The 18,707-nt window shown below is 37.5% G+C and overlaps 1 protein-coding gene across 2 annotated transcripts in view; it reads left to right on the top strand.

Moving 5' to 3' along the window:
- The first annotated feature begins 822 nt into the window (after positions 1-822).
- PRIM2 (DNA primase subunit 2) overlaps positions 823-18,707 on the top strand; it is a 101,111-nt gene continuing 83,226 nt past the window's right edge. Inside the window, exons 1-4 of one of the 2 annotated variants that reach the window (XM_027696036.1) lie at positions 823-1,734; positions 2,392-2,495; positions 2,802-2,881; positions 8,818-8,938. In XM_027696036.1, the coding sequence (XP_027551837.1) occupies positions 1,581-1,734; positions 2,392-2,495; positions 2,802-2,881; positions 8,818-8,938 (459 nt within the window). In that variant the 5' untranslated portion in view covers positions 823-1,580. The remainder of the gene's footprint in view (positions 1,735-2,391; positions 2,496-2,801; positions 2,882-8,817; positions 8,939-18,707) is intronic. The other variant, XM_027696034.1, reaches the window with a different exon arrangement.

Consider the following 18,707-nt stretch of genomic DNA (forward strand, 5'->3'; position numbering starts at 1 on the left):
GGATCAATATTCAGCAATAAATGAAAAAAAAATAGAAGTAAAACAGCAGACGTAGACATAGCTGCTGAGCTGTTAAAAATCAGCAGGGCGTGGTTCAGTAGAAATAGTGATGGCCAGCAAACTGCATATCATGATTTCAAAAGGTATGGTACTGTTTATGTGCCAAACTCTAAAACATGAATGGAAATTTAATTAAAATGAAAAGCATCGTTGTTTTCTGCTGTACTCTTCAGCATTGTCACACTTCTCCCCCTCTGGTCCAGGCTGGGTACAGCACTCTAAACAAATGTGGGAACTGACCAAACTCCTTGACCTGCCCTGCCCTGCCCTGCACGGAGCACTGCCAGTCTCTGGGTATTAACACACTGGTCAAAGGCAAAAGCTGATTTCTTGCAAATACATTTTGGCAGATGCACTCCTACTCCTGAGCAACTCATGTTGCAGCCAGGTGGAGAAGGGAAGAAGCTGTGTGGGATGAGCAGTGTTTATTTGAAAAAAAGGTTGCTTTGCTTTAAAGTTGCTTTATATACATATATACATATAAAGATACGAACTTGCTTTGGGTTAAATATATTATAAAATTATCACTATATCAAAATATATCAATAGCATGTTTTTTTCCTGGAAAACTACAGAGCAGTCCTGGAGATTGAAGCTTGACTTTCTATCCTGTTAAAATGTTCCCATGGTCCCTTGGCAGAGTTTGGCCCAGACCAAAGAGCACACTTCACAGTCTGAGAATTAGCACAAGCACATCAATATCCTCTGTAGGCAATGTGGATGTGGCCGCCTTATTTTGAAGGATGGAGTGGATTATCCCGCATCAGCTGAGCTCAGCACCTTGTTTAATCTTCTAGTACAGAAGCAGTCTGCAGCTGCAGGCTGGCTGTCACTCGCAGTGATTGTTAAAGCTGCAGTCGGATTACTTGGGAATGTCTCAGGTGTTCCTCACGAACACAAGACCAGTGTGTGTCCTGGTCCATGATCATTTCATTGCTCTTAATAACTTGCCAGCATAAGCTGCTGATTTTCCTCGCTTTGTGAGCACAAACTGTATGTCAGTTCTGATTTCCCACCCCTTTACACTCTGAATTTGTTGCAAGATCATTAACTAACTTTTCCGGTAGGGGAAAAAATTAGCGAGTAAGGGGCATTTTGTGGCAGGGACATAAAACATAACATAACCCCAGCTGCAGCAAAAATGGTCAACACGGCGGCAGAAATGGCAAATCCTGCAGTATCGTGGAAAAATGACAAAACGATACAATTGTAGAAGACCCTAGGATGCCCCCGTGCTCGGAGCTGCCATCCCGGGTGTGGGCACCTTCTAGCGAGACTCCGCCCGCCATTCACGGAGCCGCCATGACGGGTGTGAGCACCTGAGAGCGGGGCCCCGCCCCTTCACTGCCGTTGGCCAATGGCAGCGCGAGAGGCGCGGCTCATCGCGGAAGTGGGCGTGGCCGGCGGAGCGCGGGAAGCCGGGGCTCGGGCCGGGAACGGGTTGGGGTTCTCGCTGTGTCCCGGCGGACCGGGGTCGGTCGGGACGGGACGAGGCCGGAGGCAGCTCTGGGACGGCAGAGATGGAGTTCTCCAGCCGAGCGAGGCAGAAGCATTTGCGGCTGGCTGGGGACCGACGGGAGCTGTACCCTCACAGCCTGCAGTTCTACCTGGAGCCCCCCACGGAAAGCATCTCGCTGGTGGAGTTCGAGAGCTTTGCCATCGACCGCCTGAAGCGTGAGTAGCGTCCCTCTCTCTCTCCGTCTCTCCCTTCTCCTCCCTGCGCTCCCTCGATGCTTTTTACCGTTCCTGTCAGGCTGTGTGTTTTTGGCGGGCCTGGTTGCTCCCTTTGCCGGATGTGAACGCGAGCTGGCTGCTACTCGTGCTGGCAGGAGCCCCCGCTAAAGGGAAGCGCGCTGCTTTGGGCATTTCAGGGAGCTGAGACAGATTTCACCATAAGCGTTCGGTGTAGATGTCGGGACTGTGTAGTTTTGGTTTACACTGGTAGTTTTTACGACCACGTTTCACTTTCTATGGGTGTTGCGACATATTTGATGTCTCTCAGGACTGCGATTCAGGTGGGGGCCAAGGATTCCCCTGAATTCCTGAAAACTGCGGGATCCACGGTGCCTGTCCTTACGGATGTTCTGAGAGTGGTCTATCAGTTAGCTGTCTCCCTTTCCTTGTTGACTCTATGGATCCCGGAGTTGGGCCAGCTGTTAAGGACTCGTGGGCCACACTTTATCCTCCACATTTCTCACCCTTTTGCTCCTCCTAACGCTGAAAGCAATTCCTGTGGTCTTACCCCAGTTTGTGCCTTTTCCAAGCTGTGATACATTTAGATTTCTTTTCAACATGTTCTCTCTAACACGGACCTTTTCTTTTTTTGCCCAGTGCTCAAAGTAGTTGAAAACCTTGGTGTGAGCTATGTAAGAAGTACCGATTCGTACAAAACTAAGCTGGAGAATGAGCTCCGGAAACTTAAGTTTCCCTACAGAGTAAGTAAAAATTGGAACGTGTAACTCTCTTGTACTTTATTTTCTTTACACCATTCAAGAATTATGAATAAAAGTAGATGTGATGAACTGCTATTTCTAAAACTGCAGTTCTGTCATTTTGTCAGAGATGTAGTTTTTCTTTTAGGATATATATTTCTTTCTTTAGGGTTACCTCCTTCCTTAATAGTTTGCATTTAATGCCTAAAAGATGAGTTTAGACAATCTTGAACAGCAATGGTAAAATAATTGTGAATTTTTAATCTGGGAGAAATTATTTCTCTAAAATAATAACAATATATTCTGTAGGCTTTGGCTGAGGATGATTATGAGGCAAGAAGAAAAGATCATATCTCTCATTTCATACTACGCCTTGCTTACTGCCAGTCGTAAGTACTTTTTGGATTATACTGTACTCGTTATTAATTTTAAATGTATACAGATACTACATTCCTTTATTATAGACATTACAGATACTTTGGATTTGCATTTCTATTGAAAGGTAGGCTCAAACAGTTTTTTTTTGCTAGGAACCTGATTTCAACTGTGATGAAAAGGGATACGTGGGATCAAAATTAGTATTTGGATTTTGTAATAATTAAAAAAACCAACAAACTCTTGGCTTTTATACACAGAGCATTGATTTGAGTCTCTTCATAACTTTTTTTGAGATGAAAGCATGTCAGTATTAAGTGTTTGTTAGGCATTTGCAGTGATTAATAATATAATTTCACTGCTGTATATGCTAAAACTATTGATAACTGACCAAAGATGTGACTATGTAAATAGGCTTTATATTATTGTATAGAGAGCCTTGCTTCTGACAAACTAAAAATACAATTGAGTTTGAGGTTTCCTCTACTGACTCTGCTTTTTGTCCAAATTCATTGCTGTGGATGGTTGCAATGCATTTTTTTTGTTGTGTGAGATCTCAAGCAAAAAGTAAAGTGCATTGTTTTTGCTTCTCCTGTAGTTTTTGGGTGCAATTATAGAGGCTGTCAGTGCTTTATGTCTGCTAGCACTTTGTTATACATTAGTGTGAACTCCTGACTGCTTGTCATTGCAATCTTTTTAAAAATTAAACCTGGCAAATATGAAGTATATACTGTTTTGAATTGTTAATTCAATTGCACTTTAAGTTGCAATATAGTCTATTTAAATTAGGTGAATGCGGTAGAATACATATTATACTGTGATGGGTGATGTGACTGAGGTGCTGCTATGGTTGGATACAGATTTGTCAGCAAAAAACAGACCAGAAAGGTGAATAGGAAGGATTGTGGGATTGTGGTCTAAGCCAAAATATGGAGCTGGAATAAATGAGGCTTGTCTTTGAAAGGGGTTTGGGTTCCTGCTCCAGAACATCTGATCAGAATAGGAAGTAGCAGAGGCCTCAAACGCTTCATGATAGGCCAAGCCTCACCATGACAGGCCCTGGTTGACTTTTAAACACTCTGAAATCTTATGGATCGTTTACATCCCATCGTGTTGTCCCGTCAAAGGCATCTGGGCTGTGCTGAAGACAGTTTGTCAATATATGTGATCGATGAACCGGCTAGATCTGTGATGCAGGTACAGTGAGGAACAGGTTGTGGATGTGAAGATCAATACCAGCCTTCACTGCATTGACTCTGATAGCATAGTTTGAAATCCTGAAAGAAGGGAGCAAGTTCAATAACAGAATTACAACTGAAATTCCTTCCACCCTTCTGTATTCTACGCGTATAATTTGTGATTGTGAATAACAAATGTAATACTGGTTTCTTTCTAGTGCCTGTGTTTGTTGTGTGTATTTTTATAAACTCCCTTAGTCATACTGGTCCTGCAAGAAATTATCTTACTTTACCTATGTTGTAAGTTTACCAAAACCCTCTAAAAGATAGTATCCTCAAGTAGCCTGGGTACTAAAAGGCCCTTGGAAATGTAATGGTTTGTATTATGCAGCTAGTGGCATTTTGAATAGTCAGTTTGGCTTCCATTATCCTCTCTTGTAAATCTTTACTTTAAACATTTAGTTATTATTTAGCTTATTTAGACTGTTGCTTTTCAGTGGAAGATTAGATGCTTTGAGGGTTTTGGTAATGACACATTTGAAAAAAAATCTGCTCTTATGGAGAATTTTCTAGTGGCAAGAATCTGAACTGGAATTCAAGAGGTGCCTATTTTTGGGTTGGTCTGTGACCTCAGGAAAAATGAGTTTGGGTTAGATTTACAGAAGGCAACCCAAGCCACCTAGCAAAAGCCTGAAGGTTAGGTATTAGGCTCAGGAGTGGAATTTACTAGGCTTTGTCCTCTGTGCTGAGCAGGGAGGAAGGCATGTGAATGAGAGTGGATAGTAAGCTGAGTGAAAGTCTGCCTCAGTCAGAAATATCCCAGCAGGGACTTGGCTAGACATTTACCCTTGTCAGTGATGTGATATCTTTACCCTCCTGCCCTACTTATCTATAATGGCTCTGGAATCTCCTGGAATTAATGATAGGTGCAGATAATTTGACTGCCTTTTTCTCTGCAAGCTGTCTTTTTAGAAGAAGATGATTATCTTCTGTTTGAGGATTTATTTTACTGGCATTCTTGCATAGTAAGTAAATGGGAGACACTGTTCAAACCCTGTGTTTCAGGGAAGTATCTTAAAAATTAGGCTATAAGCAGGACAGAGATGGGCAGCTTTCTGAAGGTGAGCCACTATGCAGAAATGATTACAATCTATTTTGGGCCACAGAATCAGCAGGAAAGAGCCTGGCTTTGTAGTCTAGGGGGAAAGACTCTGTTAGATGGAGGAGGGGCCATGGATGGAGCCCTGGAGCACTCTTAAAACAACTTTTTGTGTTCCGGTTTATATGCAGTTGGTTGATGCTCCATATCAATAAAGCAGCTTTTAGTCAGTTTCCACTTTTGCCATTTCTTTGAAAAGGTGGATTTAGTGCTTACTCCTAAAATGGAAAATAGTGTCTTAAGCCCCAAGAGGTGACCCAGTACCCAGCATTCTTCATTCTCTCTTGAAAAGCAACTATTTAGGGATGAGTTATTTCTGTCATCTAAAACTGGCATGTTCCCCAGAAGATAAAATTGGAAGGCAAATAGAATATACAATGCTTCAAGTTTTTATCATACTAGGTGAGAAAAATAAGCTTGGCACAAGTCATTAGGTTAATTGATGAGGGCTGTTAAGGTAGGAGTGATTGAAAAAGTGTGCTTACATAGACATAGCTGCAAACTAGGTTGAATTCAGTTCCTGTGGCAGCTGTGTTTACAGGCTCCTTTTCCTGCACGTTTTTTAGTTTCCAGTTGGCCAACAGTGCCACCCAGGGGTATGAATTTACATTGATTTTTTTTTTCCTAGTCTGTATCAGTGCTCACTTATAAATTGAATTATTTTGGTTTGGGTTTTACACGCTCTGAAGTGGCCATCTCCACCATTCTGGTTAGATAAATTTGTAATGTAGTCATCATCTCTTCTCTTTCCTTCTTCTGCCTTCTGAAATCCAAGACTGTAAAGCTTATTCCCATAAGATGGGGTATGTACAGTCTGAATAGAACAGTCTCATCTATACCCTTCTTTCACACCTCTTGTAATGTCACTTATATCTTTCAGGACTAGGAAATAGAATAATCTTTTATCGTTTGCTTTCATGGCAGATGCAGATCTAAAGACAATTTTGTTTGCATGTTGGACATGACTGCATTTTTGCTTCTGTGTGTTACATCTCTCTTCACTTCAGCAAATTGGCTATGAAGAACTTTCTAAGTCATAGGCGCATAATCTTCACTTTACTTTCTTAAGCTGGAATAAATAAATTTTGCCTCTGCTCTGACAGCAAAACTCTTCTATTCAGAAAACTATCAAACATACTTTTATGCCTTTTTTTTAAATTTGGTTTGGTCTGTGTCACATAACAAGGACATTAAGTTCTTTTTCAAACCTAGCAAGGCCTTTTCACTACTTCCTGCTGTTTTTTCTATATGATAAATTAGACTTCTTTGCTAAAATTCCTACCAGTTATGTTGAGCAGCGTTTACTTTTGTGTGTTTTCTGTACCCATGTTCCCCTTGCTGTCACTTTTTGGAACTTAAACTCTGAGGAATCCTCTGGTGTTGGTTGCCTAATAGAACAGCGATCTGGCCCATGCCCAGGGTTTTCGCAAGTCAGAATTCAGTTGTTGGTAACTGAATTCTGGTATTACTGTGGACTGTGCGCTACTAGTCTTAAGTTCCAGATTTATGAACATTTGCATGCCTTTCCTCAGGTACTTCTGCGTTGATGCTTCCCAACAAATATGCTATTTTTTCCTACTCTTCCTTGGGGGGGTGAAGAGTATTTCCATTCCAATCCCACCCTCCCAAGTGCTGTTTCCTATACAAAAGAGCCTGTTCTTTTATATTATTTTTATAGTTGGGAATCTATGAACTGGTTTTAACTGTTGAGTAACCTGCACACTAGGAAGTTAAGTGGCAAAAACCAAGGAGATATCCTTTATGACTACACTTCAGTGACCTGCAACTCCCTCATGTGCATCAGCAGCTTGGTTAGTCTAATGACAGTGACATTGCTTTTCAGTTAAGCTTGGGGTTTTGATAATAAGTATTAATACTAATATGTGTCTGAAGTGAGAGTGTACAGTTTTTACATGTGAATAATGAGGATAAGGTATGGTTTATCTTTAGAAATGAAGTGAATAATGCCCCAATCATGATGATCCTAGGAAAATCAGTTTTAAAGTATATGCTGGGATATACACAGTAGCGTAAAGTCAGCTCGTCAGCTGTAGGAAGAATCCAGATAGTTGTGTGTATTAGAGATAACAGCAATATTTTCTTGTTTTGGTAACTTAAGTGTGTAGGTGGGATTACAGCCTTTGAAGGAAAGGAAGAACAACAGGCTGACTGGCCTCCAAAGTGACTATAAATAATTGTGTTCATGATTTGTTTTTCATAGGTGTGTGTGTTGATATTTCATTTGTTTGTTTTCCCACTTAGGAAAACAAATGCAGTGTGAAGTTGATGAACTAGGAAAAGAGTTAAATTGTCACATCCTAGGATTTTATTACTGTCCAAGATGCACATAGGAGAACTGCAACAGATCAGTCATTAAGACATTAACTTCCATTTTAAGTTGCACAGATTATTAGTATGTCCCAAGCACTGAAACTGTCCACAGGTTTATACTTCTTATACTCTATACTTTAGAACAGAGCTTTTCCATCTGGGATTACTTTGAATAATAATTACTTTTTTTCAACCAGAGGTATTGTCTGCAAAAGCACAAACGACTGTTGTGATCCATGTGTTCCCAATGGGAAAAGATGTTTAGATATTCTAAGGAGAACACGTAAGACTGCAGTATTTCTGTGCTTTGTGAATTGCCATGGCAGTGGCCTACACAGTAGCTCTTGGAGGACAGTTCAAGACAGTGCCCTGTGGTAGTGAGGTACAGCATCATCTGCATTCTGTACTTGTACATACAAGGTGGCTTTTGTTACTGGTATTTTGGTACCTATTTGCTAAAGCTTTGAGCAGTGCGCTGATGCCTGGGAATCTGAGCACTGGAACGTAAAGAGTTATATGAAAACTTAGAGTACTTGGAGACTTGCTATTGTTTTATACTGTCTACTGACTCCTGTCCCTGTGTTCTTGTTTGTTCTCCTACTTGATCACCTGCAGTTGCTAAACCCCTTTTTCTCTTTGTCAAGAATTAGATGTTCTATTTGTGTTCCTCACCCAAGTTTATTGCCATATATTTTCCTTTTGCCTATTTCCAGGCTGTTTGTTGCCTAGAATAGAGAGCACTATTGTCATAGTATCTGAGATGTGTGCATGTTCCTTCAGCTGGAGCTGCCCTAAAAGTGAGAGTTAAAAGAAGTAGCCTTCAAAATGTATTTGCCTCATCAAGTTAATTGCGATATTAATTGCACAATGAAGAAATTCTGTGCCATGTTGTGGAAAAAAAGCTTTTCTTTAAATACCGAGGGAGAATGTTACCTACAATCGAATATTCTTATCCAAAACAAGTAAGAAATGTGAGTACCATTTAAGAGAGTGACAGCTTTCATATCTACAGAGCAATTTTTAGTGTTGAGATTGACTACCTCTGTTCTTTCAAAACGTGCTTCTTTGTGTATTGTCTCTTCAGAAGTCTTTTCTGATTGAGTGTGCATTACTGAAGATATCCTGCCTTTACTCCCAAGCTCCCCAGTTTGTGGGTTACATCCCAAAGTCAGCATTACATTTAATGCCGTGTTCACTAGGTTTGAGGTCTGGTTTTTAAGGAAAGAGAGAATGCATGTTCCGAAAACGCATTATGTTTTTTTTTTTCATTATTCCTTTGCAGTGAGGATCTCAGGCGTTGGTTTCTTCAACAAGAAATGGATCTCTTCCGGTATCGTTTCAGCCAACTAACTGAAGGTTTAATGCAGAAATTCCTGGAACATGTTAACTTATCATTTGAAGCTGTAAGTATGTTACTTTCTGTATTTATGTAGCATGTGCCTGTTGTTTTTTAAAATTCTCATTAAGATAGTTTTAGCGCTTGTGTTTAAAAAGTAAAAAATGCGGTTATGGTTTCAAAAAAAACCCAACCACACAGAACTTCTGAACTTGGAGAATAGTGTGTGTGCCACAGAAATGAGGATTAAGTCATATAATTTTGTGCCACAACAAGTCTGCTTCAGTCAACAAACACAACTGAAACAATGTGTAATTACACAGGTAAGTTGACAAGGTTTACAAGAGCTGATAGGAGGTATTTTTGAATCAAGATTCGATGATTCTTGATCTAATCCATCCAGAATGGTTTGGGTTGGAAGGGACCTTAAAGATCATCTAATTTCAACCCCCCCTGGCTTGGACAGGGACAGCTTTCACTAGACCAGGTTACTCAGAGTCCTATCCAACCTGGCTTTGAACACTTCCAGGGATGGGGCATCCACAGCTTTTCTGGACAGCCTGTTGCAGTGCCTCGCCACCCTCACAGTAAAGAATTTCTTCTTAATATCTAGTCTAAACCTACTCTCCTTGAGTTTGAAGCCATTTTTCCTTGTCCTGTCACTACATGCCCTTGTAAAAGGTCCCTCTCCATCTTTCCTGTAGGGTCCCTTCAAGTACTGGAGGCCACAGTTAGGTCACCCTGAAGCCTTCTCTTTTCCAGGCTGAATAATCCCAATTCTCCCAGCCTTTCCTAATACAAGAGGTCCCCCATCGCTCTGATCATCTTGGTGACCCTCCTCTGGACTTGCTCCAACAGGTCAATGCCCTTCCTGGTCTTGTCTGTCTTATCTGGGCAAATAACACTCAGGTTAAAATCGCCTTGCTTTCTTGATGAATTGTGTGATAATTGACCCTAGAGATTTCAGTAATAAAGCAATGGCTGTGTTTGATTCTTATGTGAAGTGTATATGCAATCTGTTCTCATCAGATTATTGACTTCACTTGGAAAATAATTTTGGTCAACATATATCTTTACTCATAAGCTTTCCTCTAGAAGCTTTGCAATCTACTGACTACTTTTAAGATGTGGCTGCTTGCTATAGAAACTGAGGGAAACCACAGTGACCTGGGGACTTTATACATTTTTCCCTCCATGAATACTGACATCTGGAAAACTATGTGAAAATTAAAAACACATGCATTCAATGAATGCTTAAGATAGCTGTTGAGGACATAGTTAAAATTTAATAATCCAAGCATGCAAATCTTGTATAGATTGCTCAGGAAAGTAACTGACTGTGTAATTGTCCCCATGGGGACACATGGTTGTATGTTTGTGCATGCTAAAAAACATTTTGATTCTGCTTGTTTGTGCATATTATGTGAGTTAGTGGAGATAACCAAGACTATGATTTAGCTTAAAAAACATAAAAAAGGCTGGTATTAAATGTAGTAGCTAAAAATTGCATAATGTGTTGAAGGATTTATATATAATTTTAAGAGAAATTATGTACAATTAAGTAGCAGTTTTATTGTTACATAGACCATATAAATGCACACACACATAAATTATACTACTTTGGTTTAATAGACCATTTCATTTTGGCCCATTAAGTACATGCTATGAAGAATGCAGAATATAAGTTTTGTCCAAAATTCTGTAAATGCTCTTATTCTGAAGTTGTTGCTTTCTCATTAGAAATTAGATTCAAAACTTTTTTCCCTTTTGACTTAAACTCACTCTGGTTCTTTAACAACTAATGAGAAACCTTGAAAATGACAAATCTGTGTAGACAAACAACTGTTGTTTTTGAGATGTTTTAGGGATATTAGAAAAGAGTTCCTGCTATTATATACTGTTTTGTTTGAGTGGATTAAAGGAAAATGTCTATTCCAGTTTCTGTATTAATGATTTTAACAACATTTTGCAATGCAGCTATGAACTGTTCTGTTAGGAAGCTCCAGCCTTGCCTGTAGCTCTCAGAGTAAACTTAAGTTAATAAAAATTAATGTACAATTATCAGTCTGCTGAAAAAAATTTTCTCTTAAAATGCTGCTTAATTAGAAGAACTTAAATATTCTAAAGTAGGTGGCTGATGTATTTTGTATATTGCCAGATTGAAATATCTGGCATCAGTGCACGTTGAGAATGAAATAGGGTTTTTTCAGCATTGAGAATAACAGATGGGCTTTCCTGGGTCTTCAAGAGACTATTAGAAATGCCATTCTCTGGTGCAACAGACCTTTCAGTGAACGGTGTGTTTGTGGAGCTCTATTTCCATTGCTTATTCCCCAGCCTCATATTCTCCTGTCACAGATTCAGTATTCAGCCTTGTGAGAATAAATTAATGTTTGCAGGTTGCTGGAAATAGCTAGGAGTATGGCTTGCTTCTGTGCTACTGAATGTGCCTTCAATATATCAAAATGATTAAGAAGGTATTACTTTCTTACTCCTGTTGAGGCAGCAAAGCATCATATCACTGGAAATCTACTTCCCTGCTTCTACGTCCCCTGCCCCCTGCTTCCAATTCTTATGGAAATTTGAACAAAACTAATCCTTCCTTGCACTATCATGTATAAAACATTTGAATATTACTAAGGAATTCTGTCTGTATCTGAAAGAGGTCTGAACTCTATGGTGCTATGTAGGGGCCACTAAAAAGTAAGACCATTCTAAAAGCAGTATTCTTTTTCTCAATGTTCTATTTGCAAGGGGCTTTAAAAAGGAAATTAGGATGAACTATTCTCCTCATACTTCTCTACTAGAAGTTACAATGTTTTCGTGCCTTATTGTGCAATAAACCAAGATGGAAATCAAACTTTGTGCTCTACCTGTTTGAAATGGGATGGTCTTCAAGGAAAAGGAATTAAGTTCTGATATTACAATCCAGTTTTTATATGGGTAAATGGATAGAAATTCTACTATGGAACTTTTAATTGCTTAAGATACCCAAAGAAACTTATTTAAATTTCTTTAAAGAGAAAACAGGTGCCTTGCATTTTCTAGATGGTCATTCTGGTTTCAGAATTGTAGTCCGAAAAGGCCAGAGCTGCTAAAGCTCAAATCTTGATGTAGTCTGGTGTAGCTTATGTCAACGGTTTGAAGAACCACTGTAAGAGTGATTCTCAGTATTTAATAAAAGAACTTGTCAACTGTTTTTTGAGGAGGAGAAGTAAGTGGATCGTCTTGTACAGTTTTGTCGGAGTTGTTTTCATTTACAGTGCCAACAAAGTGAACCTAACATTGAGAATTCAATAACTGCCACCTTTCTCCTTCTTGTGTTTGCATGAGAAAGGGAGACTTTTATTCAAATATTTTTCGCAGGGGTTTTGCAGACTAATTTCTGCGATTTTGTGAATTATGGATTGAAAATTACTGCTTTGTAGAATCAAGAAGTCTTCAGTCCCACTCATAGATAATATTAAGAAGTTGTAAAGATCTTTGAATACCTAATAAAAAGATCTTATTTAGCAACTTTTTGACAAGAATGAAGTTGTTAATAACTAGAAGAAAACATACCAGATTTCAAAAGTTTTTTATATGACAGTAAAGCTGTAGAAAGTTTGATATGATAGTAGTTCTGATTTCATGATTAAAGAGATTTTTAATCAAAAAGCAAGAGCTTTCTGAAAATAAAAATAGAAATGAAATTTAATGAAAACAAACATTTTAATTTTTTAATAGGATTTCTTTTGTCCAGTGACTGACATTTATGTTGTTATTGGAGCAAAATAGATGGCAAAGGATTTATTAAAATAAGTAAACTGTGGAGTTTTACCTGATAATAAAGATACCCTTTACTTGCAAAAAGAAGGCTATAAATTGTTCAAAGTACTCAGGTTAAAGATGATGAGTTCAGGATAATGAATTAGGGTTTGAACATTTATAGGATTATTATAATTAAGAATTTTTACAATGTTTGTGAAAATAAGCCTTTCTACATTTAGTATAAATTACGGAAATTTGAAGCTTAGGTAAGTTCTTCCTTGAAAAGTTTTTACAAAGCTGGCACTGGATTAAGTCAGTCTATCTTTAGTATTTCTGTGAGAAGCCTCTGGACTTTCTGGGGGGGGGGAAAGAAGTTTGATTTGAGTTTGAGACACTTTTTTGATTTATGAACACAGAGATTGCATTTTAGTCACTTGTAGGAATAGCTTTGGCCAATCTCTTCTCTGGCAAGTGTGGAAGATGCCTGGACTGGTGCTGCCCAGCCTACTGGAACATTGGTTTGGTGCTTAAAGTTTTACAGTAGTCTGAAATATTAGTGCTTATACCTACCAATTTATGCCAGCTTGGGCAAGAGGTGGAGTGCATAGTATTAAATAAAATGTCCAGAAAGGAAGAGGGTAGAAGGAAAGCAAGAATAAATCTATGCTTTAAGAGTATTTTCCCCGATACAATAAATGGCCTTCTATCACAGTAAAAGGAGAATCATGGAATGGTTCTGAAAGTATTTTAGAATGTTTTCAGTCTGTTCTATACTTTATGTGCTACAAAAAAAAAAAAAAAAGGAAAGTAAAAAGGCTTTTAAAGGATGTTGCTGTTGTCATCTAGATAAATACAGAAGCTTTTTATGTATGGCATGTAATCTTCAGATCTCAAGGCATATTAAATAATCTATGTGCTAAGTCAGTCACATAGGGAGCACAGGAAATCCTTAAGCAGCACTCAAGAGAAGTAAATGCTGACATTTAAGTGACAGAGCCCATCAAAGAGAGTATGCAAACACCAGGTGTGCAGTTGAGATTTACATCTGTATAGAAGATTAGAGCATTAAAATCTTACTATAAATGAGTAATTACATCAATGATGCCTGACAGTTTCTGGCAGTAAAAGCCACTAACATAAGATATTTAAAAGGAAATATTTTAAGTGTTGTAGTAATTGAAGAAAGTATTTTAATCGCAAAGTAAATTCTTCAGTATATGAAGGAATTATATAAAATAACTGGTTTTACAGGTAAGTGACTCCTAGGCTTTAACTAGAAAGTCATTCAGAAAGTCATGGTCAGAAGTATCTCCTTTGAATCCCTTAGTCTGAGTTTCAGCCTCTTGTCTAATTTACCTTGCATAGTTTTAACTGTCCAAGACCTACCACTTGTTCTTAGATATCAAGTGGAAAATCTGTCCTTTCAGTATCTGCAGCTGTGGGTTGATGATAAATGTTGTGTTGATTTGGAAGATCTAATAAACTTCTGGTGCCTTTCCACCTTGTTCTTATGAAAACTTGCCATAAAACTTGTTCATCTTAACTAGTCTCACTTTGTTTCTCTCTGGGGACAGCTGAAGGGTCTCTTCTGGTCAGGTAGACCAAAATGTTCTGTGGTTGCTTTCAAGGTGCTGTGCATTTCTTCTTCTTCTTTTTTTTTTTTTTTTTTTGTTTTGTTTTGTTTTGTTTGTTTGTTTGTTTGGTTTTGTTTGTTTGTTTTTTCACCTTTATCACTTGCAACAGTGTTTTGAAGATTACAGTAGTTTCATTTGTTTTGTCCATGAAAACCTCACAGCTTTGCTTGCATATTCATATCTCACAGTGGTGATCATCATTCTGCTGCTTTACTTTCCTTTTAACTTTTTTTTTAACAAGTGTCAATCCTAATATGTTTATTTCTTCTTGTTCTATCCACTAGTTGAGAAAGATGGGGTTGTTTCCCCATTTGTTTGTTTTTCCCTTTTCTTTGTATTTCTACCTCTCATTATACTTTCTTGTTGTTTCTTCTTTTATCCTTTCTTTGTATAGTGGCTTGTTGTTTTTGTGAGTGTCCTTTGCAATTTTTACAGCCTTCAGTTTTAGACCAGATTTTCTTGTCTGATCCTGTTCTCCAGAGCTCTTGCAGTGTCCCCAGCCTCATGGCATTTCACTATGTAATCTGCTCCTGTTATAATGTGCAGATTAGAAACTGAAATATTAAATTTTAGTTTAAAACTAAGTAATATTGAAACTTTGCTTGGTATGTCCTACTATTTTTGGTTAAATTTTTCCATGTGTGGCTTTTCCAATGGGTTTTGAACACAGGCTATAGATGATTCTGTGGAACTGTTCGGTCATTTGTTTGTGAAAGTATCTTTCAGTGACTTTAGGGCCTTTTGACACAATATGATACCTGCTTTTTTTCCTGTCTCCGAGGTCTGTTGCACTGTCATAAAGTGCAGTAATTGGAATAATACAATTTAATTTTTGACAGACACGGATGAAGTGCTACTTGTCTCATGTGGGTTTTTTTCTTAAGTGTTGTTGTGTGCTTTGAATTGTTGCTGTACTTTTCCAGAAATTTAACTGGGTATACTGGAATGTGGAGTGGAGCAGAAGGCAAAGTTTTATCCTTAATTTATTTTTTGGTGATGTTCTGGTCAGCATCTTGATTGTTTTGATTTCATGTGACCCATTTTTCTTCTTATCTTCAGGCTGTTTGTACCTTGAAATAGACATATTTCCTCTTTGTTGCTTCCACAAGAAATGAAAATTAATAGTTATTATTGTCTTTATCTGTGGTGTAAGAATGATTTATAATTGAATTTATATTCCCTGCAATGCTTCTGTTCAGTGTTATCTTTCTGCAGTGTGCAAAAGAAATAAACTTCAAAGTGTAGTATATTTCGTTTTGAATACATCTATGTTGCTTTTTCTTCTCCACAGAGGATGAAAAAAATCATGTTTAAATTATTATAGAACTTCTTTACCTCTGAATAACCTCTTGAAATTTAGAAAAATACTATGAATTTTTTTTATAACTTCTAGTTTAGATGCTTTATTTTAGGGTAACAGCCGGTTATTGCAGAATTATCTGTCTTAGTTTTTAAAACTTTAAAACTTAGTTATAAAACATGTTATTTTAATAAATGCTTTGGATCATAATAATGTGGAAGAAATGGCAGATGGGAATAGTCAGTTGAGGGAGCTAACGCTCTGTAGTGCATCATTTGAGAGGAAAGAATAAGAACTGCAAAATAAAATGGAAAGTGCAAAATGCGTAAGTGTTAGAATTTTTTTTGCGCCGTAGCTCTTTGATGGTGCAGTTGAAGTGCTTTTTTAGCAGCTTTAAGCAGTAGAAATTAAACTTCTTTAATTTCCGTTTTTATGATCAGAGTACTCCTATGAGAGACTTTCTGATATCGCTATTATGCTTTCTTCAAAAGCATTTATCTTGGTTGTGGGGCAGTTGTATAAATATTTGTAATTTAACTTCTTGAAAAAATGCTTTATGACTGCCTTTATTGGATACAGAAGATCCTAAAGTCAGATTTGGATTAATGAGAATGGGGACTAGTTTGTGTCTCTAGTAAATATAGATACTCAATATCATGTCTATCCACCAAAAGACTGTGGCTATAATTATCCTTTTGGTAGAAACTGTTTAAACCAAAATGTTCTTCTGATAGGGTTTATGGCTGTGATTTCAGATGTATCAAATAATATTTCTTCCTTTCCCAGACAGGATGGGGAAAATGCCTAAAAGTAAAAATTGTCTAGACTTTACTTTTACTGTCCAAATAGGCTGAGGTTTTTGTTTGTTAAGGAAATGGTTCTGAATTTTATCTTAGTTTTCCACTACTTAAATCTTATATTTGTCCCTTTGCTTGAAAATCAGCAATGCTTGTCTTACACGTGACAGCAAAGGTCAGAAGTGATGCCTAAATGGGAAACAGTGCCTTACTGCCAAAGTAACCTAAAAGTATTTATTTTTCAGTCAGCTCCATGCTTAAAGTCATAATAGAAACAAAATTATATCTGGAAAGGCTTAGGAGTAGGGTAATTTTTTAAATGCTAGAGTTTGTTAAATAAGACAGTGAAACACGTATACCATTAGTGCTTTAGAGAACGTGGCAGGTTATTCTCATCCTAAAGTACTTAATTTCAAAAGAAGTAATACATTTCTTAGTTTAATCATTCAAGTTTCAGAAGATAGATTAAAGTGAAAACAAGTTGTGACTTTGTCATAGGATTGACTATTGCTTTCTTAAAATTCTTTTTTGTTCCAGATAAAGGAAACACCATTGATATCTAGGTTTATGGCTACTACAGTAGTTGACTGTAGTTATGTATGTATGTTCCTTACTGGGAGACTTAGAAACACCAAAATTAAGTAGTTGCACATGTATAGTGGTGTAATGTGTGCATGCATCTTTATCTTTCATTAAAGCAGAGTAGGAATATCAAATTTATTTTGAAATTTTTGAACTACGTCACTGACTGTGTTTGTGTAACTAAGCCTTACATATTAAATTATTCATATTTTAATCTAAATTTATGTGTCTTTGTGTTTCCTGGACAGTTCTGTGATTAAAAATCAATGAATAAACTGCATGTAGAAAACAAAAAGCCTAGAAATAATGCAGCTTGTCCTGACTACTTGCTTCTTTCCCTTCCTCTCATGCCTTCCCTTTTTATGTCTTTATTTCTGTAAATTTTCTAAGTCTGAGAGACTTATGACGAAGTGTTGAATTGTCTCAAGCTATGCTACCTGACCCACTGTCACTGAAAAGGGAAGATCCTTTTCCTGTTGTCCTTTGCTTAGGCAAACCAAAGGCTGACATAGTGGTCAGCATCTTACTATACTGGCTACAAACAAAGGAAGCAAAACTGGTGAATTGTTTTCTGTGAGGTGAGTTGAATCAGTTCAGTGTGGAAGGTCAGATGTTCACCAGATGAGACCCTCAGAAGAGTTCTGTGTTTTGTTTTGGGCTTTTTTTGTTGCCTTTTTTTTTTTTCATGTTCTGAACAACACAGTATTTTATCTGGTGGGGATCAATGAGTGCTGTCAAAAGTTAAGCAACCTGTTTGTCTTTCTAGTCTTGATTAGAATCCTGAAAGCAGTATTTAGTTGTGTCTAGGTTTTAATGATTACTGAAATGTGTTCTTCCAAGTGCCATTTTAGAGATGAAACTATTAAATAGACAAACCATAGTATTCTTACTAAAATAATTTAAAAAATAAAAACAATCTTTTCCAGCTTCTGTGAACCAAGAAAAATTGGGATTCATGGTTTCATGGTGCTCTGTATGTAGAGATACAGGCATGATCTGACTGAAAGCTTGAGTCTGACTTTAGACTATGAGGAGCATATTTCTTTGCATTGCATCTTCAATCAATTTTACGTGAAAATGGTGAAATCAGTAACGCCAATGGAAGGTTATTTTTCATGTTCCAGTCTTTAGGGAAGCAAATTCTATTTTTAAATTCATTCTGGAGTTGTCTCTCAGCTTTAGTTAGGGGCTAGGGATACCCTTGTTTCTTCTTTCTCTTTCTCTATAACCTGAAAACGTCGAGGCGATGTGAATTCAGAGAAAAGGCGAGGATCAAAGTCTTTGCAGGGCTGCTGAAGGTTTGTCTAACCTATAAGATACTTGAGGCTGTAAGATGTAAATTGTTTTACAGCTTTATAAGTATTATTTATTTATATTATAAATAGTACTTTGCAATAATATTTGTGTTTGTTTAAAAAATACAATTTTTGATAAAACTGTATTTTTGGGAACACTGTCCACAGTCTTATCCAAATCTTCAGTCATGGCCCATTAACCTATTTTTTGTGAGGTTTCACCAGAATCACTTTTACCCCAACAATGTTAAATTGTTTGCTAGTACATGCAAGAAAAAGTAAAATCACTGTGACTTTACATCTGTACAAGATTAATTTGGTCAAATTACTAATAAAAAAGGAGCTAGACAACTTGTGAAGTTTGGAGTCAGTATAATTATTTTATGTGTGTCTTAAAGATAAAACCCCATTGAAATTGAGTGTAATACTGAGAAAAGTGGTTTTGTGGATGCAAATGACCTAATTGGTTTTGGAAGAA

This window comes from Neopelma chrysocephalum, unplaced genomic scaffold, assembly GCF_003984885.1.
Source record: "Neopelma chrysocephalum unplaced genomic scaffold, ASM398488v2 Primary Assembly neopelma1_104, whole genome shotgun sequence".
Taxonomy (NCBI): domain Eukaryota; kingdom Metazoa; phylum Chordata; class Aves; order Passeriformes; family Pipridae; genus Neopelma; species Neopelma chrysocephalum.